General features: G+C 41.6%; 1 protein-coding gene across 2 annotated transcripts; it reads left to right on the top strand.

Moving 5' to 3' along the window:
- Positions 1022-12958, top strand: ELK4 (ELK4, ETS transcription factor). 2 transcript variants are annotated; one of them, XM_018060055.1, is made up of 5 exons: positions 1022-1188; positions 7216-7431; positions 8493-9368; positions 10059-10175; positions 11565-11808. In XM_018060055.1, exons 2-5 carry the CDS (start codon positions 7225-7227, stop codon positions 11661-11663), a joined length of 1299 nt encoding a protein of 432 aa, XP_017915544.1. In that variant the 5' UTR covers positions 1022-1188; positions 7216-7224; the 3' UTR covers positions 11664-11808. The 2 variants fall into 2 exon arrangements, with proteins under 2 accessions (XP_017915544.1, XP_013825470.1); XM_013970016.2 differs by lacking the exon at positions 1022-1188 and adding an exon at positions 6787-6853 and having other exon boundaries at positions 11565-12958.

Raw genomic sequence — 24754 nt, 5'->3', positions numbered from 1 at the left:
AGTCTCTATACACCTTCCGCCTCTATACTGTTCAAGTAGTTGTACCAAGTGTGACCTGGTTCCTTAAGAACTGTGTTTAATAAACAAAGAGTCGGACACGACTGAGCGACTGAACTGAACTGATGGGCTAGACACTCCGCGAGGTGATTATACTTGGGTTCTCTCCATTTTACATATGATGAAATTGTTTGGGGAGGTAAAGAAAGTTCTTAAAGATTGGCGAGCTCGTGAGAGGCAGAGCCACGGCCGGATTCCAGGTCTCCGACTCCAACGCCAGAACGAGCTTTCCCCACTTGACCAGCGCTTCCCTTTGTCAGCCCCGGGGCTAGAGAGCCACAAGGCTGACTGAACGTCTATCAGCTGTTCACAGCGCCCTGGGGCCTGGCACTTCCACGAGCCAGCTGTGGCGGTTCCGACCTCTCCGTCCACCCTGCCAAGAAGGCAGGACGGGCGGCCTGGAGGGAGAAAGCCCTCACACTCAAGCTTCGCGACGACACACGCGGCCCCCTGGAAGCCACTCGGTGAGCGCCACCCCTTCCCTAGGGCGGGGCAGACACCGAGGCCCTCCGAAGTCCTGACCCAAGCGGCAGCCCTGGCGTGCGGGCTCGGACCGCGCGCCTCCGGGAGCAGAAACCGCTAGCGGTCCGGCGGAGAGAGCAACGCGGGGAAGCCCAGGGGGAGGCTTCCCTCACGCCCGCGCCCCTCATCCGGCACCCCGCGGACGCAGTCGGCGGCCGCCGGTAGCGCCCCTCAGCAGCCGGCCGCGCCCTTCCCGCCCCCGGAAGTGACGCGCAGCGGCTCGGGCGTCCGGGAGGGGCCCCCGACGCAGCCGGGGGGGCTCGAGAGAGGCGGCGGCCGCGGAGCGAGTGGCAGGCTCAGCCGCGGCGAGGAACGCCCAGATCGCGCGTGCCCGGCGGGTAGCGGCCCTGACGACCCGCGCCGCCGCCGCGTGCGGGGGCGGGGAGGGCGGGGCGCGACGAGCCGCGGCGGCGGCGGCGGCGGCGGCGGCGGCGGCGGCGGGAGATGCGGGCGGCTGCGGGCACCCGGCGGGCTCGGCTCGGCCGCCGGCGCCTTCTCCGGCTCCGCCGCGAGGGTCGCAGCGGCTGCCGCGCCGTCCTCGAGTTCCCGGCGTGAGGAGAGCGTCTTGTTGGAGGCGGAGACCCGGAGGGAGCCCCGCGCGCGGCCTCGGTGAGCGTCCGCGTCCGGGTCCCGCGGCCGCCGCCCCCGCCGGCGGGGCGCCGGGGCGGGGGGCTGGCCGCACCTCGGGAAGCGGGCGCGGGGCGCGCGCCCGGGGGGCCCGCTGGCGGGCCGGTGGGCGCGGGACAGACCCGCCTCGCTCCCTTCGCCCCTTATTTGGTCCCGCGAGGCCCCTGGGGCCAAAGGTGGCTGTTTTTTTTTTTATTCTTTTCTTTTTTCGCCGGGGTGGCGGAGGGGAGGGCCCGAGGGGAGCGTCTCTGGCTTTCTGTAGTGACAGGAAGTTGGAAAGTGAAAGCGCAGCGAGTCGGTGCTCACCCGGGCCCGGACTTTGATCTCCCCGGGGGCACGCGGTCTTCCGCGTTTCTTCCTCTCCCCACGCTCAGAACCCATCCGGCGTCGACTTTCAGTGTTTTTTCTACTCCTTTCCAGCCAGCCCTCTCCCCTCGTTACTTTCCGGTTAGTACACAGCTGCCGCGAGGCTTCCTTCTTGGGAAAACCAGTTGGAAACATCTTTTGGGGGCCGAAGGTTAACTGACCTGGGCAGGGACCTTGTTGACCGAGGAGGTTAAGAGATACACAGTTGGCTCCCACCCCCACCCCCCAACCAGGCTATTGGTATTTGAAGTTTAGGGCAGTTAAAGAAAAAGACTTCATTCAGAGTTTCATCCCTCATCAGAACAGTTCACCCATCTCTGTGGCTGGTGAATAAGATCCTTCTTCCTTTTCTTTGCCATCTTCCACTCACCGTCCCACTGCGTGGAAAACTTGGTGCTTCAGTATTTAAGACTGTCAGTGGCATTTTCTTTAAAACCTGTTGTGATTCAGTTTTCCTCCTCAGTAACTCTCCCCTCTTTGATTTTATTTAAACGTTAAAAACTGCCTAAGTGGAATCCATTTAGGGAAATGTTGTTTTAAAGTTTTATTATAATAGTACACTTTTAGTGTTCTGTTGGTATGGAATACTGTATAGTTAGATACACCAGGTTACTTTTTGACAGCTATAAAGATTTTAACTTAAAATTCGCCTTAATACATTTTATAATTTGTTTCTATTTTACTTAAGCAGCACTCTGAATTTGGAGACATTTATTTTTTTGGGTCTTAGCTACTGTTTCTGAAAAATAGTTAGGCCATGGGTCACCACAGCAACTGGGCTGTGTGTATGATAAACATGTTTAGGGTGGAAAAGGTTTCATTTAGTAGAGACTTCCTTTCCCTAATGAGTTACTTCCAATATGCGCCTTCTTTCCTTTTAGCACAGGAATTAATCTACTTCTAAGTGTGAGTTAGTGTTAGCCGCTCAGTCCTGTCAGACTCTTTGTGACCCCATGGACTGTGGCCCACCAAGCTCCTCTGCCCATGAAATTCTCCAGGCAAGAACACTGGAGTGGGTTGCCATTTCCTTCTCCACTTTAAGTGTTAGAATCAATTCTGTTTTCCATATTTAACCCCTCAAAAATCAGATTCCTTCATTTGGATCAGTTAAGTATTTCTCTCCCTCATTATACTACTTCTAAAAAACTCTTTAAAACTGAAATTTTGGGGGAAAACTGTAGTTGTGGAAACACTGAGGTTTTCATGAAAAGGTTTTCAAGAAAAAGGATTTGGGTTTCTTTTAATAAGAGTAAGAATAAAAGTACTAAATATTTGTGTCTCTTTATTTCACCTTTGTAATTTTAAGTAACTTCTGACTTTTTTTTTTTACTTTAATTCTCTTTTATGGCTGAAGAAATCATTGAATTTCATATCAATGGCACACTTTCAGGAACTCAAATGAAGAGGTTCAGCTTATGTGCCCAGTGGTTCACCGCCTTTTCAATCAAAGAAACATATCAACGTTGAATGAGTAAAATATTCCTTTAAAGTACCTGCTGAGGATGTCCATTTTACGTCTTCCTTAGTTTTTCCTAATAGAAAAAAAATTTTTCCAGCACTTCAGTCCAAAACCACAGTGCCCGTTTTTTCTTCACAATAATTTTCTATCCTGAACACACTGTGAAGCACTACAGAAGCTTCAGCGTTTTCCACAGTTAGGTTCTGCCATGCAGTATCCAGCAGCTCCACCAGGATTTGGCTCAGTCCACAGTTGAGTTCAGCTCAGTCGTGTCTGACTCTTTGCAACCCCATGGACTGCAGCATGCCAGGCTTCCCTGTCCATCACCAACTCCCGGAACTTACTCAAGCTCAATCCACACTTTCCCCTAATAACCGAAGGGAGAGGTGGAAATTAAACCCACACCACCTTGGGAACACTTCCCATTTGCTCAGGATGACTCTTGCGTGCTTGTTGCGGAAATACTCATGGTTATTTCTGTCGTTTTATACGTATTGCTTCGCCATTATAAACCTGTAGAGCTCAAGCATTATCTGCAAGATAGGCATAAAACTCTAGGATTTGGTTTGGGGAATTTTTCCAAAAATAAATGAAATTATAGGCACCAAACCTGTTTTCCAGTTCTCTGCTTGTCTGTCCTCTCCCTCCTCCCTTCCTCCTAGCTTCAGCATCGTCACCATCATCGTCTCTCTCACACATACTCACACTGCTGTAAGCATTCTTAACCTGAAGATGGTGTCTGGAAATGTAAAGACTTGAGTTCTTTGGTTAAGCTGAAATTTACTAGGGAATAGTTGTAACAGATTTAGACTAACAAATAATTGTTTAAGTGGGGAACATACATAGTTTAAAAGTAACTTACATAACAGTCAGCACTAGAAGAAAAGCCTCTCTGGTAAATTAAGAGAAATAACAGGGGACCCCTCCCCCTCAACTATACTTGATGGATATAGTATAAAACCACTATTTTAACCCAGCTTAAGTGAGGCTCTGAAAAGCTGTTTTCTAGTGAACATGGTTATTTAGCATTAAAGTAGTACTTCATATTTGTACGTTATTGTCAGTTATTATCTAACAATGTAATACTTCTTTACAATCCTAGGTAATGTGAATGCTCTTACCCATCTAGGAAAGTGGTTTCCCTCAGGGACAGAGTACATGACTGTGATGAAAGAGGCTTGGATTCGTGGCCGCAGTTTCTCCGTTAACTCTCTAACTTTGGGAGGCATCTCCCTTTTTCTATTCTTAAGTATTTTCTCATCTCTACTTTTGGATGACAGTATCTCTGTATAACCAGCTTCAAATTTATGACAGAATAATAGGAGGACATTTTGAATGTCTCAGAAAAATTATGAGATATTTACCAATATAGTTCCTCATCTCTGGTCTTTTTGGAAGCAGACATAGTAAAGGATCCCGTTCTTTGTGAGTTGTACATTATTAGAGTTAGGTTTCTCAGGCCTAACTTTTGTGTTGTTTTGGGTGTTTGTTTTTAACATTTTTATTGAGACATATTTCACATAGAGTAAAATTCACCTGAAGTGTACAGTTCGTTGCTTTTAGTATATTCCCAGAGTTGTATGGCCACTACCATAATCTAAATTTAGAATGTTTTTGTCACCCCAGTAACAGTCACTCCCCTTTTCTTTTCCACACCCATCCCCCATTCCCAGCCCTAAGCAACCACCAGTCTGCTTTTTTTGCCTATTCAAATTAATGGCTGGCTTCTCTCACTTAGCCTAATGTTTTCAAGGTTCATCCATTGAACTAGCCCATATCACTACTTCATTCCTTTTTCTGGCTAATATTCCACTCTGTGGTTATATGGAGGCTTTCCTGATAGCTTAGTTGGTAAAGAATTTGCCTGCAGTGCAGGAGACCCTGGTTCAATTCCTGGGTCAGAAAGATCTGCTGGAGAAGGGACAGGCTACCCACTGCAGTATTCTTGGGCTTCTCTTGTGGCTCAGCTGGTAAAGAATCTGCCTGCAATGTGGGAGACCTGGGTTCAATCCCTGGGTTGGGAAGATCCCCTGGAGAAGGGAAAGGGTACATTTTGCTTGTCTGCTCATCAGTTGATGGACATCTGGGTAGTTTATACTTTTTTGGATATTATGAATACCACTCTGAACGTCCTGCTTACAAATGTCTGTGTGGACATATATTTTTATTTCCCTGGGACATATACCTAGGAGTGTAATTAGTGGGTCATATGCTGACTCTGGGGAACTGCTGCAACCTTTTCCAAAGTGGCTGTACCAGTTTACATTCCTGTTGGCAGTGTGTGAAGGTTTCACTTTTCTCCACGTTTTAGCTGATGCTTATCGTCTGTCCTTTCTGTTTGGCTGCGCTGGGTCTTCCCTGCTGTGCTCGAGCTCTCCCTAGCTGTGGTGTCTGGGCTTCTCCTTGCGGTGGCTTCTCTTGTTGCGGGGCATGGGCTCAGTGTTATGGCGCACAGCATGTGGAGTCTTCGGGGATTGAACCCACGTCCCCTGCATTGGCAGGCAGATTCCTAACCGCCAGGAGGTCCATCACCTGCCTTTTTGATCATAGCCATCCTAGTAGGTGTGAAGCAGTATCTTGTGTGGTTTTGATCTTTATTCCCCTAATAACTAGTCACATTGAGCATCTTTTTATGTGCTTTATTGGCTACCTGTATTACTCTTTGGAGAAATGTCTTTTCAAATCCTTTGCTTATTTTCAATTTTTTTTAATTGTAAGAACTCTTTATTTTTTTTTTTATGAAGGAGCCTTATTAGTTGAAAATGCTTTCTTCCATTCCAAGGATTGTCTTTTCATTTGATGGTATTGTTTGCAGCACAGAGTTTTAATTTTTGCTGTTGTCCAGTTTATCTGTTTTTATAGTATTTTAACAGAATTGATTTGATTTAATTTCTGTTCTGATCCAGTGAGATCTAATTCACAGACTGAAAACAGAAAGGTTTTGTGTATGTGTGTGTATGTGTAAAGTTCCCTTATAGACATTTTAGGATGTGCTTATGTATATTTGGCCAGAGTTTCCACCCTAAGATTTCTTTCTTAGAAACAAGATGTTTTAAAGTTTTTTGGAGGAAAAACCTTTGAGAGAACCTTTCCCTGCTGCTCCATTGCCTAAACCAGTGGTTATTAACTGAGATGATACTGTCCCCCAGAATGTTTGACAATGTGTGTAGACATTTTGATTGCCAAATTGGGCAGGAGGTGTTGGTGGCATCTGGTTGGTAGAGGCCAGGGATGTTAAACTGCAATGCCAAAACAGCCTCCAAGAACAAAAGAATTATCTGGCTCAAAATATCAATAGTGCTGAATTTAAGAAACACTGGCCTAAACAGGAAGATCTTAAAACTTGAGATACTGAAAGGTTTTTCAGTTCCAATCTTGATAATCAAATAAAGGTTGCTAATCAAATAAAAGGATCTGGGCAGGTGGATTTCCTGCGGACAGAATGGTGGCAGAACTTGTAAATTAGGGAACATTTTGCTGAGTTTTCAGTGCTGTCAACTTACATGAAAATTACATTTATTATAATGGAAACTATTCCTCCTATCTCTGGGCCACCCTGAGACGCACAGAACATCCTGGCATATAAATCAACTGTGCCAGTATAGATAGATGCTGAAATGGTGGTCACCTCAGAGAATATGACAATGAGTTGTTTTTTAAAAAATATTTTTTTATTTATTTAGCTGCACCAGGTTTTAGTTGTGACATGCAGATTCTTAGTTGGGGCATGTGTGACCTAGTTCTCTGACCACAGATCCAGCCCAGCCCCCCTGCATTGGGAGTACGGAGTCTTAGCCCGAGGACCCCCAGGAAGTCCCGACAGTGAGTTTTTAAGATAAAATTTAGTAATAGTGATACTGCACTGGTTGGCATTAATCAGTCTGCTCCTGTAATTTATGAAACTAGCTTATCTCATAGCAAGACTTTTCTTAAGCAGTGTTGCATGTTTAAGAGTTTAGGTCTGTATTCAGATTGCCTGGGTTTAAATCTCAGCTCCACCATTTACTTGTGTGAGCTTAGACGAGTTACTTAACTTTGTAATGAATCAGTTTCTTCACATATAAAATGAGGCTGCAGTAGTATCTGTCTTATAGGATTCTTGTGCGGATGAAATGTACAATTAATAGTCTAATACATTTAAAGTGCTTAAAACGGTGAGTGACATACAGTGTTGCCTCTTTCAGCTCATTGCTATGGACAGTGCCATCACCCTGTGGCAGTTCCTCCTTCAGCTCCTAAAGGAGCCTCAGAACGACCACATGATCTGCTGGACCTCTAATAATGGGGAGTTCAAGCTTTTGCAGGCAGAAGAGGTGGCTCGTCTCTGGGGCATTCGAAAGAACAAGCCTAATATGAATTATGACAAACTCAGCCGAGCCCTCAGATACTACTATGTGAAGGTAATACACACCCACCTCAAAACAAAAATTGTTCCTCCTCCTCTGTTGAGGTTAGACATACTAATGTCGTGGTTTATTTATTTATTAAAATAACTTTTAAATTAAGGTGTAATTGATATATTGCTTTTGAGTGTACAGCATAATGATGCAACATTTGTATGCATTGTGAAATGGTCACTGTTTTGGTTTTAACTCAATTTATTTTACAGCTTCAGCAGCTTGGAATTAGAATAAAAGACGTAAATGTTCTAAGTGTATTTCTGCAAATTCGTATTCAGTACCGGGCTCCCATGCACATATTTTATTCCTAATTGCAGTTGTCTTTAAAGAAAAAACGATTATAGAGTTGGAATAAGGAAGAGGAAATTTGAGATTCTTCAGCATAGATAAATACTCTTGTTTATATCATAGTTTACTTTAAAAATTATCTCATACTGTTTTTTAGATGTACTTAATTTTTACTGTTTAGTTTAACCCAGAACAGAAGTTAATACCTTAAAGAATAACTAGATTTGATTTCTTAGTTAAAATTTTTTTGTTTAATTTCTAATTATTTTGAATACATTCTTGGGCACGGAAGTAAAATAAAATACTCAAATGAAGAGAATTAGAGTGAGAAGCTGGGATCTTAATTTCTTTCACCTTTGAGTGTTGATATTATCAGCTTTCCTGTGTGGAGAGATGAGGTAAGAAACAGCTGAAGGAAGTAGGAACCTTAGAAGTAATGTTCTAAATTCCTTTTGCTTCCTGAGGATGTGAGTGTTTTTGTACCTTTGGAGTTAAGCAATTAAAATCTTTCAGCTTTTATGCAACATATTAGTTCAGTTGTTAATAAGACATTTAAATGTTTTTAACTTGTGCTCCATAATGGTCAGAACTGTGTTTGGAATGGCTGGATAAATTTAGGTGATTTTGAAGTTTTCAAGTAAACTACCTATCAAATGGAGAACCCCATTCAGTCAGCTTTCTCATGATCTTTGGGGGTGGGGGCGGGGTAAAGTTTTAACAAATGGTCAAGAAAAGTTTAAGAAAGTCTGAGTGCTTATTTTATTTATCTACAGAATATCATTAAAAAAGTGAATGGTCAGAAGTTTGTGTACAAGTTTGTCTCGTACCCAGAGATTTTGAACATGGACCCAATGACAGTGGGCAGGGTTGAGGGGGAGTGTGAAGCTTTAAGCCTCAGTGAGCTCAGCAGCAGCAGTTCCAAAGATGTGGAGAATGGCGGGAAAGAGAAGCCACCACAGCCCGGTGCCAAGACCTCGAGCCGCAATGACTACATACACTCCGGCTTATATTCTTCTTTTACTCTCAACTCTTTGAACTCCTCCAATAGGAAGCTTTTCAAATCTATAAAGGTGGAGAATCCAGCTGAGAAATTGGCAGAGAAAAAGTCTCCTCAGGAGCCAACTCCATCTGTTATCAAATTTGTAACAACACCTTCTAAAAAGCCACCAGTTGAACCTCCTGCTGCCTCCATTTCAGCTGGCCCGGGTATTTCTCCATCTTCAGAAGAAACTATCCAAGCATTGGAGACTTTGGCTTCCCCCAGACTGCCTTCCCTGGAAGCACCAACTTCTGCATCGGCAGTGACTGCCCCTTTTGCCACCACACCTCCTGTTTCGTCCGTGTCCCCTCTGCAGGAGCCTCCTAGAACTCCTTCACCACCGCTGAGTTCCAACCCAGACATGGACACAGACATGGAATCAGTGGCTTCTCAGCCAATGCAGCTTCCAGAGAACTTGTCCTTGGAGCCTAAAGACCAGGATTCAGCTTTGCTAGAAAAGGACAAAACAAATAATTCATCGAGGTCCAAGAAACCCAAAGGGTTAGAGCTGGCACCGACCCTTGTGATCACGGGCAGTGATCCAAGCCCACTGGGAATATTAAGCCCATCTCTCCCTACAGCTTCCCTTACGCCAGCGCTTTTTTCACAGGTAACATTCTCTTTCCTTTTAGTGCCACCATTTATTTTGCTTTTTCTCACCTTTTGAAACAAATCCCGAATTTATAACCTCAGTTCTCATTCTGCTACATAGTAGTTTTGCTTTAGAGAGGTTATATGTGACCCTGTGAAAGTAACCTCATTTTTCCACTTTCTCCTAAAGAAAATAATTATATTCTCTCTCTCTCTCTCTTTGGTGGAGGCAGGGGTGATCTTATAAAACAACCAGTGACAATCTCACGTTAGAAAATAACAGATCCTGTGGACCTTAATAAACGTGATGTTGAATAACAAGTTTTACAGTTAGCTAACATTAGCTATTTCTTAACTTTTTAGTCTCATAGAACATTTAAACATGTTACTCCCAGACCTACTCATTATTAAGGGGAAAGCATGTTTGTGACTCAATTACCCATTATTTTTCCATACTTGAATTCAGATTGGTTTTGTCTATTTGACAAAAATTGTATGAGAAACAGTTTAGAAAATACTTTGACCTTTTTCTTTTCTGGGTTGTAAAAGTAATTTCCGACTGTTTCCTCAGGATAAGATTTCAGACTTGGAGATATTTGGAATGGAGAATAGGACAATATTTGGATTCAGGGCTAATTGTGTATTATTACAAGGATAGAACATAATCCTGATAAGCCATTTAGTTATATTTTTGGCTTGTATATTGCAGACACCCATCTTACTGACTCCAAGCCCCTTGCTCTCCAGTATCCACTTTTGGAGTACTCTCAGCCCTGTTGCTCCCCTGAGTCCAGCCAGACTACAAGGTGCTAACACACTTTTTCAGGTAAATTACATAGAAGCTTGTCTTTTGTAACTGGGGTGTGGTAAATGAGCAGAGAGGCAAAATCACTCTACAGTTAATCATTGTAAAACTTCTATTTAAAAAGTGTTCCTTAGATTTAGTTTTTAATTTCTACGTGTTAATTTTATGGCCTGCAAATAACCCAGATAAATATTCACAGCAGAGTTTCCTTTTCATTGTTTACTATTCCATACATTTGAATTAGACTAAGAATGGTTCAATACTGTAGTAGATTTTGAGCTCATCCAACTTTTTAAATCATTTTAAATGCTGGAAATCCTCTTTTCTAAAAAAGTGTGTGTGTGTGTGTGTGTCTGTGTGTGTGTGTATGTATGTATATTTGGGGGCATTCTCTGCACTTAGATTTCCCCTTTTAACTGAGGATTTTTTTTTTAATAGAAAAAACTCCTGAGAATAGTATTATCAAATGCTCCCATTTTCCTGTCACTCAGAATTGATACTCATCAGCATTTTAAATATACATGTATATATTTTTTAAATGAGTAGTGCATTACCTCTTAATGAAGATCTTATTAAGAAAGATCTTATAGCTGTAAACCATGATTTTGCCTAAACTATCTAGACTTTATAACTTGTCAGCTTTCTTATATTGATTCATTCACTTATTCCAGGGTGACTCCCTGGGATATTTTCTTAGATTTTGTAATTTAAATTTTCATTTGTTCTTTCGAAAATGAAATGGTAAGGGGTGGGGAAAGAAAAAAATTTTTTTAAATCTTTCTACTAATGCAATTATTTTTGCAGAAACTTCTAAATTGCTGAATAGAAAGAGTATGGAAAATTTCCCATATTTCCTTTTACATTTTTGTTTGCCTCTCACAAAGAGAGAATTGATTTATATAGAGAAAGCCATAGTGCTCATGTAGCTTCAGCCTGGAATCTCCATACAGATTTGGTCTCAGAATACATGATGGGCAGTGCTTTTCTAGGATGAGCACCCTACAACTGTTTGCAGCAGGTATGAGATGGGCATCTCCGCTGGACCTCTTTCTGACAGTGTGATTTGCTATATAATTGAATTATAGTTTACAGAGTGCATGCTGTCATTTACTGAACTTTCTATAACCATTTGAAGTCAAGTGTGAACCTGTGTAATTTAGCATCTAAGGAAAAGTATAGATTTGTTCTTTACATTCCATCAAGGTAGGCTGGAGAGTGTTAATATGTAAGACAAACTTTTTTTTTTAAGTTTTTGTGACATCATACTGTTCCGTGATAAACAGTTAGTGCCTTTGTCCTGTGAGCCACTGCAGGTGCTGCTGTGTTCTGCCTTAGGGAATGTAACAGGGACAGAAAGTGAAGTTTAGGATTGCATAATAGGATGATAATGTGTTTTATTTTCTTTCTCAGTTTCCTTCTGTGCTGAACAGTCATGGGCCGTTCACGCTGTCTGGCCTGGATGGACCTTCTACCCCTGGCCCATTTTCCCCAGATCTACAGAAAACATAACCTATGCACTTGTGGAACGAGAGAATCAAGGAATAAGGAAAGAGAAAGACATTCAAGTGAGGGATTGACACTTCACGATGCTGATAACAGACTGTTATGATTTCTCCCATTCCCCATTAAAATGCTTTTTAGGATTCCCTTTGAATAGGACTCAAGCTAGACTGTGTATAAAAATGCCTTAATTGGAGTCCAAACTCCACCTCCCTCTTTCTTTCTTTTTTAAAAATATTTTGAACCTTGTGTTAAGGAAATTTTTAATGGGATTTATGAGCAAGCTATGCTTTGCAAGAGAATTAAGAATCTTGCCTTATTGGGACCCTTTGGCAGTTATGCTTTGAGCATATTATATAAAGAAATACTAGTTAAATGGAATTAGCCATATCTTTAGGACTTACATGTGCTCTGTTGAATACTAAAAGTGAGTTGTGCATAAGCAGTGGAGGAAAAAGAATCATTCCTATTCACACGAAATAAGATCGGAGCAGGACTATTGGGGATATTCTGTTTTGCTGTGAAGTATAATGTAGGCAAGCAACTCCACAAACAGTTACCTTATTTACATTTATTCAGGGTGGTTCCCTTAGCCCTATGTATGATCTTGACTGAATATGAACAGAGCATGGAGCTAGTTTATTCCCACATAAGGAGATTTTTAAACCTGGGGCTTAAGGCAGTGTTTGGAACAAACAGTGAGAATATGGGGGCCTCATATCTGGCACAGAAATGTCATCTGCTGGTATGATTCCACACCTATGGAATACTTATGGTAAATGATGGCTTTTAGGGGGATGGACCTGGGATTTGAGAGGCTGAGGCATCTCTGAGTCAAGGATTCAACTGAAAAAACTTGAAACAACATGTAGGCGTTTCCCAGTTAGAAGATACGCAGTGTGAAGGACCTTTTTTTCTGTTCATTTTATCCCATTTCCTACTGTTTGTTGATCTTTTAAATTTAAAGTTGTTAGAGGTTGTGATAGTTTTAATTAGGAAGATGAAAAGCAAAGTGAACTCTTTAAATCTGTAGTGAGGTAAAAATATACTTATTTCTTTGATTTTTTTTTTTTTTTTTTAATTAGGAAGTAGCAAGCTCATCTGGAAGTGCTCATACATAGGGACTGGATTATTTGTATTAGTAGATAGGCCTTCATCTCTGCCAGACTTCTGAAATGTTAGCATATAGTCATCACTGCCAGGTATAGACATTTGTTGATTTGATGCCAACATCACAGTGGAGTCTTTTGGAAAATTTGGCTTCCAGGATTAGATGATATGCCTCTGCCACCCCCGCCCCCCGCCCCTGCCCCCCACCACCCTGCCCCCCACCACCCTGCCCCCCACCACCCTGCCCATTAAACTAATCTTTCAAGCCTAGAAATAGTTCCTATAATCGAACAACTTGAACTAAATGGTGTATGAAAGTAGTAAAGGACTTGAGGGCTCAAAGCGACTGCTGTAAACTAGCATCTCCCAGTTGCATATGTTTGCTTGAAATTTGTTTGACACAGTATAGAGAGACTCTGGTGTAAGATGTCTGTGCTAGTTCATCAGCAGCAGAAGGGTGGTGTTCAGGGAGCTGCCTTTATATTTGTAGTGTTGGAGACCGGTTACTGTTTAATTTGTGGTTATCAGCTGAAAAGTTCTGTTCCTAAGATGTGCAATAGTAGTGTTGAAAGGTACTGTTCAGTAACAATGGGGAACAGACATACTGGATTTTTTTCCCCACATTTGCATGCTTTTTTGAAATCAGACTGCTCAGCAGCGCTTTGGACTAGTTTTATTAGCTTAATTCACATTTTATACGTTAGATAAGTAAATATTGATGGCTTGATTTAACTAGTATTTAAATTTTTGAAAGCACAAAAAGTATTTTATTTTGAATCAAAGGAGAAAAGCCATTGGTTTGTTTTTATGGATAGTATCTTTGATAACTAACTGTTTCAGTAAAAGGGTGCCTGGGAACCAACAGCACTATTAAAACTCAGTCAAAGCAACTTCCTAGGAACCAGTTTTAGTGAGTCCTCTGCCTGTAAACCTCTCCTGGAAGTCTCTGAGAGGTGTGGGCCTTAGGAGGTTGATGATGACCTGCTTTTTCTTTGAGATCAACTATTTAGGGGAAGATGGTGTGTGTGTGTGTGTGTGTGTTCACGTTTTTAAATTAAATAAAACTGCAACCATAGTGAAGTGTATGAGGCAGGTTGTTCTATTTGTAAACTACCTCCTTCCTGGGAAAGTCTCTGATTTTGAAACATCCACAGAGTTCTTAGCATCAAAAGGTGACATACCACTTCAGATCAGTACTCACTAGAGAGACTTACATTTGGTAGCTGTAGCTGGTATCCATCACTAGTCACTTTGCCAGGATGAATGCTGGTAGGCAGAAGTAGCCCAGGTTAAAATAGGGGAGCAGGTTTAGTGACCTTTAGCAGCTTCTGCTGTGATTAGCTTAGCTTTTCATTTGCTCTGGCCAGTATCTAAATCAGTTGTGTGCTGGGAGGTGTTTAACCACCAGCCTGTCTGAAGGGGAAAAGGCCTTAAATTGTCGCATTTGCTGAGTCCATTCTGTGGTGTAAGTGACTCCCCTGTGGCTGACTAGCACCACCTTGGAGCTGAGAACGGATGCCCACAGCGGGCTCAGTGCCACACATTCAGCCAGTGAACCCCTGCGTTTATTCTGCCCTCGGCTGGATTGTCGCCTAATTTCTAAAATATTTTTTTCCGTTTGGTTTGTCATAGTGCTTTTGTGATGTAATATTCTTCATGGCCATATTTTTGTATTCAAAGAAAGATGGAAATTTCCATTGATTTTTGAAAAAATTTATACATGATGGAAGAATCCAAAAACCCTCAAAAGATCCATCTTAAGCTTCTTAGAGTTAAAAGTTAAAATACAGATTCAATTTTTCTATATTTTGGTGGCTAAAATACAGGTAATGTGACTTTTTCTTTAGATTTTGATGGGGAAAATAAGCCCATGAGCCTATATAGTAAAATGGAACTGGATTTTTTTTTTTTTTTACACTCAAAGAATTCCTTGAAGATTTACATACTCTTAGAGATTTTTTTTTTTTCTTAGAGATTTTTTAAAAAAAGGTTAGACTGACTGTTTCATCTATTTACATGGCATGATTTCTAGTTTTTTCATCCTGTGTGTCACTTAGGTTTGGAGGGACATGTAAATCAGAGGCTTGGAACTGCAGGCTGGTGATGTCACACTTCAGTGCCATTCACACCTGTAATTATGTAATGTCCACTCTAATGACAGCATTTCATGCTGATCTCAGAACTTGTGTTAGGATTCTAAAGTTCTCAAAGTCAGTTCTAATGAATTTAGGCCCATTAGAGCCACTCCTTGGCATTTCAGAAAAAGATTCTCTAAGCTTTTTGAACACACACCTTGATCAATAAAAGGCTTTGAACACAATCCCCTATTGCAAATTTGTGTGTATGTTTGTCAGGTCATATGTATACTATAAGACATACACAAAACCAGAAATTAAGGATGATATAAAAATAAATCTTGAGCAGAAATTCTGATGTTTTCCCTGCATCCAGCAGATGGTCTTGTGTGCCCTCTGGTGCACACTCTGCTTTAAAGACCCCTGACTCAGCTATTGTTTCTCAGTCTGACCTTGAAAAAAAAAGTTTTGGTTGTGATATATGGGGAAATCCTTTTACATATTTGATCTGACTTTTATGTAAAATCTCTAGAAGAGATTAAGAATTTTTCAGCAGAGTTTGTCATCAGCTTTCTGAAATCTCCTGTTTCTTTTTCATACTTTGGTAAATAACCCATTACCAAATGTTTTACAGAGCTTCATGCTTACTATTTGTTGACAGTGTGGTTGTCTCTTTTCATATTAGGTGTGGCTTTAAAATTTACTGGCCACTCGCAAATTTCTTTTGGCCTAATATTATTGTTATATTTTACCAACAATTTCAGAATTACTTCAAGTTGCTTTATTTTAAAATACGTAACAACTTCTATTTTCTTGCCGCATTAGTCAGTTGTTGTTATTATTTTGGTAATATTTTGGTATCTGAAGAAATACTTTCTTGATGAGCCTGTTCTGTGTATCACTTCATTTACTGTATATTTGTTATTTGCCTATGCCAGAAATCTAGAATTGTGCTGAGGTACCATTCTTAGGTATGTGAACAAGTATGGTGACAAGTGTAGGTCTCTGTGCAGAAGCCTGGAGTTCTGAGTGAAGGACCACTTTCCAGTATGAAAGCTAGACTCCTCACAAAGTTTGTGGTCTGTTATCTGAGGGTGTGATAGGATGGAATTGAGAAGTTAATTGTTCAATTCATGGTAGTGAAGTGGAGGCCAGCCATAATTGTTTCAGGCAGGTACTCTGACCAGAGAATCAGTTGGGTGGAAGGTGTTTTGTTAGCTGTCTTCCTGGTTTGGGGTCAGCAGAGTGATTTGTTCCTGTTTCTAATGCTGCTTGCATTGCCTGAAACAAGGTGCCCTGTTACTCTGTGTCAACAGAACTCTGCTTACTGAGGTTGAAGTTTTAATCTTAGAATCTAGAATTCTTGTGGGTGGTGGTGTATTAAGCAAGAAGAGAAGGCGGTTTGATTTCATTTCTCATACTTGGTGGAACCTGTTAGAAGGAAAGTCATGTTTTTACCTGTAAATGGAGCAGATCTGAAAAGGTGAGTTGTTGATGTAGTATAAATGTTCCATTTGAAGCTGCTGGTTTCTTCAAGCTCTTTTTCTGGAGGAAAAAAAAATTGTGATAGATTGACAGCCTGGCAGAAAACAGTGATCTCTAGGGTGCTGCCGTCTGCACTTAGCCCTTATGAAAATGGAAATGAGAGTGGTTTATCTGAGAGGGGCAAGGTTAGCTCTAAGCTTTCTGTAGAAACCAGGAGATTCAGGTGGTTGTTAACATTTTAAATGACACCTTTAACAAAAAAATTTATGAGGGATACAATCAAGCATAGTAAGTCTGTTGAACTCTAATCTTTTGAGTATAACACACATCAAGAAGTTTTATGAGGCTTAAATTTTTACTTTAAAGTATTTAATTGGGAAACCAGAACATTTTTTTCCAAGGTGTTCTGATTGGCCGAGTGCGTGTGCATGTGTACTAATCATTGACTGAGTGTGTGTTTGCACGTGTGTGTATGAATCTATCTTCCAGAGGGAGCGTGTGGCCATCCTAGCCGAGGGTGGCTCCTAAGCTGTTTTCCAACTAAACCTTAAGGGAGCATGGGCTGCGTTTTGCAGCCGTCACTTTTAAGAAGATTAGCGCCTTGCACATTTCCATTTCTTAAAGTGCATAGAGTCATGGGCCTTAAGAATTGCTTGTCAGCATTTTAGAGACGCTGTATAGTGCTGCCTGTGACATGCTTTAAGCAAAGTCGCCATAAACTGTTCTCTTATGTTCATGTATTATTGAGCAAATAAGGATGTTCTTTCTAAAAATTTCTACATTTTTGTGTAAAATCCTTGCAATATTGCATTCTAAGTTTCTCAGAGAGGATGTTTATACCAGATGTAGTATTTCTAAAATACAGATCTAACCATGATTGAGCTAGTGGTGGAGAAATTCTGGCATTGTAGCCTGTTTATCCTTTTGAACTATACATAGAAAGCATTCACAGAAACCTCAGTATCTTGGGCTGAATGTTCTTAGCTTTGCCTTGTTTCCCATCTCATCAGGGCCCATTCTGGTTCTTGTCCCCTCCAAGGATTATGAGCCCTGCGAAGACAGGCCTGGGATCTTCTGGACAAGTTTGGGGGTGGGGGTGCCCTGTGGCTGGGCCTGACTTCTAGCTAGTGGAGTCATTCTAAGCCTGCCTAGAGTTCAGGGGTGGGAATGCCGTGTACTGGAGTGACATTACTTGGCACTTTGGGGGCACCGTTATTAGCACTGCTTTGTTTTTTAATAACTGGAAGCACTTAATAATTATTTTGTTTAATTTCAACTTAAGGATATTGAGGGTCAGGGACATTAAGGTTTATTGTTTATACTTTCTGGAACTTAAGACTATTTGGAGAAGGGATAAATGGATTATCCAGTGAACCATTCTAGGCCCTGTAAGGTAGGCTGTTTTGACTAGGATGCTTTTAAAAATTTACAAGCTTTTAATATTGTGCTTTTGTAAAAATGTATGACTTTTAATAATTTGCAGTTGGTGGATTATACTCAACTTTGTGAACTTGCCAACTTTCTTTTCTGTTTAATCATTGTTGCTTATTGTCTATCACGTAGGGGACATAGTCCCTTCTGACACATTTCATACTTTTTGTTTTTGATGGCAGGATTACCAAGGGTGTTTATATGTACATTACATTCATTGCTTATGGGATAAAGGAACATATGGTATGAACTTCCCTGTTCAGTATTAGTGAAATTAAGATACATATATGTGAAATTAACTAAGATGCATATATGTAAAGGCAGAAATGAATACAACTAATTTTTTATTACTGGAGGCGTATTTATTTGGTTTGGCCATTCAGCCTTTTTCTAGTCACAATCATAGGTAATTTTTTCACTTTTACCTTCTAGCAGTTTCGTTTATCTTTGTGGGTAGAGAAGATTAAATATGAAACTCAGTCCAGTCATTTTGCTACTGATGGGCTTTGGATTGAGGCAAATACATTTTCGACTAAAACTAGTTTTTAGAATGAAAACATTTTTCACTAGATAATCAAGTCAACTTTTAAAAAAGTGTACAATCTTGTGTTTTGAAGAACAAACTTAATAATTTTCTATGAGTCCTACTGGATCTTCAAGTGTGGACATCACTTGAAAATTAAATAATGTTAAACTTTTGGTTTTCACCCAATGAATCTGTAAGTCAGAAAAAAAAAAAAAAGCGTGTCTGCTGTGGTGTTAACACAAAGAGGTGTGTCCTTTACATCAGTGTGTCTCAGTTTGCCTCCGTGGTAGTGAGAACTTGTCAGGGTGCTTTCCTCAGACTTTGATTCATTCAGCTGGGAAGACAGTTACTTCATTGTTTATTTTTCCCTTTGTTTATTCTGTTGAAATCTGTCTGTCATAATATCTAGTATCCTCTACTTGTGTATAAACAGAATACTTACATAAAATGCCAGTGCACACCTACCTACCCAAAAGACTGCATTACTGTTAAAGTGTCATTAATAATTTGTCTTGATTAACTTCAGTGTAACTTACATGAGGGAGACCTTCAAAGTATTAAAACCACATTTCTTTTTCCTAAAACAATTCAAGTGACGGTAACTGCCTACGTTTATTAAAATCACATCAATCGTTGATGCAACTGGAGAGAGACTGCCACCTCTCTAGCTGAGCTGTCTGACTTAGCTGTTGGGAAACTAAAGGGTGTTGTCTTAAGGTGATTAGGATTAGCCAGAGCCTTAGCTCTATGTGTGTGTGGCAGAGAAATTTTACAGAATCTAGGTTGGTGAGAAAGAGCCTGCGCTGACACTTTGAGGGCTTCAAAATATGCTGCTTTTAAGAGGAAAATATGGAGTTAATACTCAGTGCATCTCCAGACAGAGTAAGGGATTGCTCTGAAAACTAATCAGGTGATCTTTGTTTTCTATTGCTTCAAGTTTTATACAAAATATTGTTAAATTCTGTAATGATGATATGCATCTTTTTAGAAAATACATTTTTAAAAACTATTTTATGTAAGAACTGACAGAGGAATTTGCTTTGTGTAATGGCAACTGGCTTTAAGAAAGCACTGTATCAAATATACTAGTCCCAAATTATATAGATATGTTAATAGATGTATGTGCAACTAGATATGGACAATTGTATTTTTTTAAATAAATATTTTTAATAAAATGAGTTTCTGAATTACTTCCCTCCTTTCTCATCTATTGAGGTAGTCTCTATGTATTAAATTTCCATCTGTGCTAAACGTGGATGAGGAAAGTTTAGCTTTTCCAAAGGTTATCATTAAAACCTGGCCTTCAGCTATTTGATATATATCTACATTAAAATATTTAAAGCCTGTGTTGAGATAGGTAGTGAAAAGAGGAAATTGTAATATGATTGTTGATATAAAAAGGAATTAAAAGAATACTAACTGGCTAGAAAAATTATTTGCCTTGTGAAATCTTTTTATTTTCCTTTTAAATTTTACTTACATTTTTCAGTTCAGTTCAGTCACTCAGTCGTGTCTGAGTCTTTGTGACCCCATGAAGTGCAGCACGCCAGGCCTCCCTGTCCACCAACTCCCGGAGTCCACCCAAACCCATGTCCATTGAGTTGGTGATGCCGTCCAGCCATCTCATCCTCTGTTGTCCCCTTCTCCTCCTGCCTTCAGTCTTTCCCAGCATCAGGGTCTTTTCAAATGAGTCAGCTCTTCACATCAGGTGGCCAAAGTATTGGAGTCTCAACTTCAATATCAGTCCTTCTGGTGAATATTGACGACTGATAGCCTTTAGAATGGACTGGTTGGACCTCCTTGCAGTCCAAGGGACTCTCAAGAGTCTTCTCCAACACCACAGTTCAAAAGCATCAATTCTTCTGTGCTCAGCTTTCTTTACAGTCCAACTCTCACATCCATACATGACTACTGGAAAAACCATAGCCTTGACTAGATGGACCTTTGTTGGCAAAGTAATGTCTCTGCTTTTTAATATGCTGTCTAGATTGGTCATAACTTTTCTTCCAAGGAATAAGTGTCTTTTAATTTCATGGCTGCAATCACCATCTGCAGTGATTATGGAGCCCAAGAAAATAAAGTCTGCCACTGTTTCCACTGTTTCCCCATCTATTTGCCATGAAGTGATGGAACAAGGTGCCATGATCTTCGTTTTCTGAATGTTGAGCTTTAAGCCAACTTTTTCGCTCTCCTCTTTCACTTTCATCAAGAGGCTTTTTAGTTCTTCTTCACTTTTCTGCCATAAGGGTGGTGTCATCTGGATATCCGAGGTTATTGATATTTCTCCCAGCAATCTTGATTCCAGCTTGTGCTTCATCCAGCCCAGCGTTTCTCATGATGGATATAAGTTAAATAAGCAGGGTGACAATACACAGCCTTGACGTACTCCTTTCCCTATTTGGAACCAGTCTGTTGTTCCATGTCCAGTTCTAACTGTTGCTTCCTGACCTGTATACAGTGTTTTCAAGAGGCAGGTCAGGTGGTCTGGTATTTTCCCATCTCTTGAAGAATTTTCCACAGTTTATTGTGATCCACAGGGTCAAAGGCTTTGGCATAGTGAATAAAGCAGAAATAGATGTTTTTCTGGAACTCTCTTGCTTTTTCCATGATCCAACAGATGTTGGCAATTTAATCTCTGGTTCCTCTGCCTTTTCTAAAACCAGCTTGAACATCAGGGAGTTCACGGTTCACGTATTGTTGAAGCCTGGCTTGGAGAATTTTGAACATTACTTTGCTATCGTGTGAGATGAGTGCAATTGTGTGGTAGTTTGAGCATTCTTTGGCATTGCCTTTCTTAGGGATTGGAATGAAAACTGACATTTTCCAGTCCTGTGGCCACTGCTGAGTTTTCTAAATTTGCTGACATATTGAGTGCAGCACTTTCACAGTATCATCTTTTATGATTTGAAATAGTTCAACTGGAATTCCATCACATCCACTAGCTTTGTTCATAGTGATGGCTTTCTAAGGCCCACTTGACTTCACATTCCAGGATGTCTGGCTCTAGGTGAGGGATCACACCATCATGATTATCTGGGTCGTGAAGATCTTTTTTGTACAGTTCTGTGTATTCTTGCTACCTCTTCTTAATATCTTCTGCTTCTGTTAGATCCATACCATTTCTGTCCTTTATTGAGCCTATCTTTGCATGAAATGTTCCCTTGGTATCTCTAATATTCTTGAAGAGATCTCTAGTCTTTCCCATTCTGTTGTTTTCCTCTATTTCTTTGCATTGATTGCTGAGGAAGGCTTTTTTATCTCTCCTTGCTATTCTTTGGAACTCTGCATTCAGATGGGTATATCTTTCCTTTTCTGCTTTGCTTTTCACTTCTCTCCTTTTCATAGCTATTTGTAAGGCCTCCTGAGACAGCCATTTTGCTTTTTTGCATTTCTTTTTCTTGGGGATGGTCTTGATCCCTGTCTCCTGTACAATGTCACAAACCTCCGTCCATAGTTCATTTTTCATAGTTACATTTTAAAGAAGTATTTAAATTTTAATCAGACTTTTTTTAGTCCTTTGTAAGTAGCAGCTTTTGCTTATTTCCACTCTAGGCACTGTTTCTTCGCAGTTTTTCAAATTAGAAACTAGAGACTTCAGTTCGTTTAGCAAGTGAAATTAGGCCTTTTTAGAACTGGTATGATAAACATGGGTGCAGGTGGGGTTAATAGGTGTAAAATCACATTGGAGGTCTGATGTGTCCAGATGAAAGTCAGGAACACACTGCTCTTAGGGGCAAGGCGGCCCTGGTGAGACCTCTCTTCAGACGGGGGGCAGTGTTCCTCAGCACAGTGGGTGGTACCTACTAGTGAGGCCTGCTGGATTCTCCTAGACCAACGTTCCGGTACCTAGAACAGTAGTCCCATGAGGGCGAATAAGTTTGGGAAATTGGGTCTTTACCTCTTGGAGAGTCAGAAAGCCTTTTAGAATACTAAAAGCTCTAAGGAGTCCTTTAGGAAAAAAGCTTGCTTAATCCACCACTCTAATCTCTCTGACTGCTGACACACCCTCTTTTGAGAGCCATAATGTCGATTTTGTAATTACTTTGTATTTCACAGATGCATCTAGAGATAAACAAATATCCTAATATTGGGTAATTTCCCAGGGCTGGGATTATTAGGTAGGAGAGGATCATTAACAGTTGTAAGATTTCATATTGATTGTCACTAAAGCACTGCACTTACTGGAATACGCAGTGTGACCATGAAGGAGTCCATGAAGTTGACTTCATTTGGAATAGTTTTACAGTAAGAGGGCAGTATATAATGAAAAATGAAACAGGAACAGTCATTTCTAGTGGCTGCCCTGGTGGCTCAGAGGTTAAAGCGTCTGCCTCCATGTGGGAGACCCAGGTTCAATCCCTGGGTCGGGAAGATCCCCAGGAGAAGGAAATGGCAATCCACTCCAGTATTCTTGCCTGGAGAATCCCATGGACGGAGAAGCCTAGTAGGTTACAGTCCACGGGGTCGCAAAGAGTTGGACACGACTGAGCGACTTCACCTTCGCGCAAGGTTAGGTGGCAAGCACTGGTGTCAGGGAGGCTCCTGGGACATCAGACTTGATTTCATGATTCTCATATGCTTTGAATACACCATCATTTGATAGGAAACCCTCTCTAGTCAAGGTCACCTTCTGTATCGCCAGATCCAGTGCCTGGTGTTCAGTCCACGTGGGACCTTGCGGCAGCACTGGTTACTTCCTCCTCGAGATACTCTTCACATGCCTTCCAGGAAACCACATTCTCTCCTGAACTTCCTCCTGCTTCTGTGGCTTCTCTCATTTGCTCTGCTGGAGCCTGTTCTTTTTCCAAAGCTCTCCGTGTTACAGAATCCCAGGGCTCAACCTTCGAGCTCTACATTCCTCTCTGGAAGATCTCATTCCATCCCACGGCTTTAAACAATCCATATGTATATATATTTCATGGTCACCTGTATATACCGTGAAATTTATACCTTCAGGCTTGACTTTTCAGCTCTAGATTTGATATCTATCAGCATTCTTGACATCCAAGATAGCATCGTAAAAGAACTGTCCTGAGACAACTGTTGAGCAACCCCATTGTCTTCCAGTGTTAAATGGCGTCATCACATGCCCCTTACACAAGTCAAATGCGTTGGGGTTATCCTTGATTCCCACCTTTCTTTCAGGCCCCCAGCCTGATTTATCAGCATATTGTGAGTTTGACTTTCAAAATACACTTTAACCCAATCGCTTTCACCACTTCTGATGCTACCGACATTGTCCGAGCCATCACCGTCTGACTCACACGGTTGACTGCAGCTGTACCGTTTCTGGTGTCCCGTTTTATCCTTGTTGCACAGTCTCCTCTTCTCACTTTTAAACACGTAGATCATGAACCTCGCCTGCCCGGAACTCTCCCAACGAACGGTCACGTGACCAAAAAACCCCCCACGTTCCTACCATGGCTTGTATGATTTAGCCCCCAACTCCCACCCTGACTTACTTCCTGCCAGTCTTCCGCCTTCCTCACTGCACTCAGCCACATTGGCCTGCTCGCTGGCCCTCAGATTCTTCGAGCATACTCAGTCTAAGGGTCCAAGGCCTTTGCACGCACTGTGTGCTCTGCCTGACAGGATCTTCCCCGGGTGCTTGGGTGCCTGATCGTGTCTTTTTGGTTCCTTCATAAATGGCACCTCTTTAAAAAGGCCATCTGGAGCCTCTCTTGACACGCCCTCTTCCCACCCCTCTTCCCTACTTTATTTTTCTCTGTGGCACTTGGTAGTCACTCACCCTGAAGCAGGTTATTTCTCTGTGTACTGTCTTTGCAAGGCAGGGACTTCTCATTCTTTGCTGTATCTGCACCTAGATCAGTGCCTTAAACCTAGCAGGTGACCAGCAAATCTTTTTAAAATGAGTGAATGAATGCTCTAAAAGACTTTGGTCACTGTGTCTTCCTTTTGCGAATCTGGTACACTGATGGGTTTGATTCCAAGTAGTAGAAGGAAATGTAAGAAGAGGATGAGTCCACAGCACTCTGAAATGTCAAAACCCACCGAAGAAGATCAGGAAGAGAGCCCTGCTTTCTCTGCACCTGACACGGAAGTACAGTACAAAAGCCTTTGGCCTCTCCTTATTCTGAGTCTATGTAAGAGGGAAGAGTGGTTTTCAGTCCCCCGTCTGAGAATTTTACTTCTGAACTATCAGCCACGGGTATGGTTGAGAGAGACCCATCTTCAGGGAGCACTGGATCGTTGCTCAGTCATGTCCAGCTCTTTGTGACCCTGTCAACTGGAGCCCGCCAGGCTCCTCTGTCCATGGATTCTCCAGCCAAGAATACTGGAGTGGGTTGCCATTTCCCCCTCCAGAGGATCTTCCCGACCCAGGGATTGAACTTACGTCTCCTGCGCCTCCTGCATTGGTAGGCAGATTCTTTACCACCGAGCCACTTGAGAAGCCCCCATTTGCCTTTGAGCATATATAAAAGGATCGATTGCCCATAATGGACAACAGGCTT

The sequence above is a fragment of the Capra hircus genome, chromosome 16 (assembly GCF_001704415.2).
Source record: "Capra hircus breed San Clemente chromosome 16, ASM170441v1, whole genome shotgun sequence".
NCBI lineage: Eukaryota > Metazoa > Chordata > Mammalia > Artiodactyla > Bovidae > Capra > Capra hircus.
The sequence above is the reverse complement of the archived record's forward strand: the minus strand, read 5'-3'. Positions and strand labels throughout refer to the sequence as shown.

Bases quoted from the DNA above. Each gene is read 5' to 3' on its own strand.
- ELK4 (XM_013970016.2), top strand. From the start codon at position 7,225: ATGGACAGTGCCATCACCCTGTGGCAGTTCCTCCTTCAGCTCCTAAAG. The intron at 9,369-10,058 runs GTAACATTCTCT...TGTATATTGCAG, and splicing joins CGCCAGCGCTTTTTTCACAG to ACACCCATCTTACTGACTCC. The intron at 10,176-11,564 runs GTAAATTACATA...TTTCTTTCTCAG, and splicing joins GTGCTAACACACTTTTTCAG to TTTCCTTCTGTGCTGAACAG.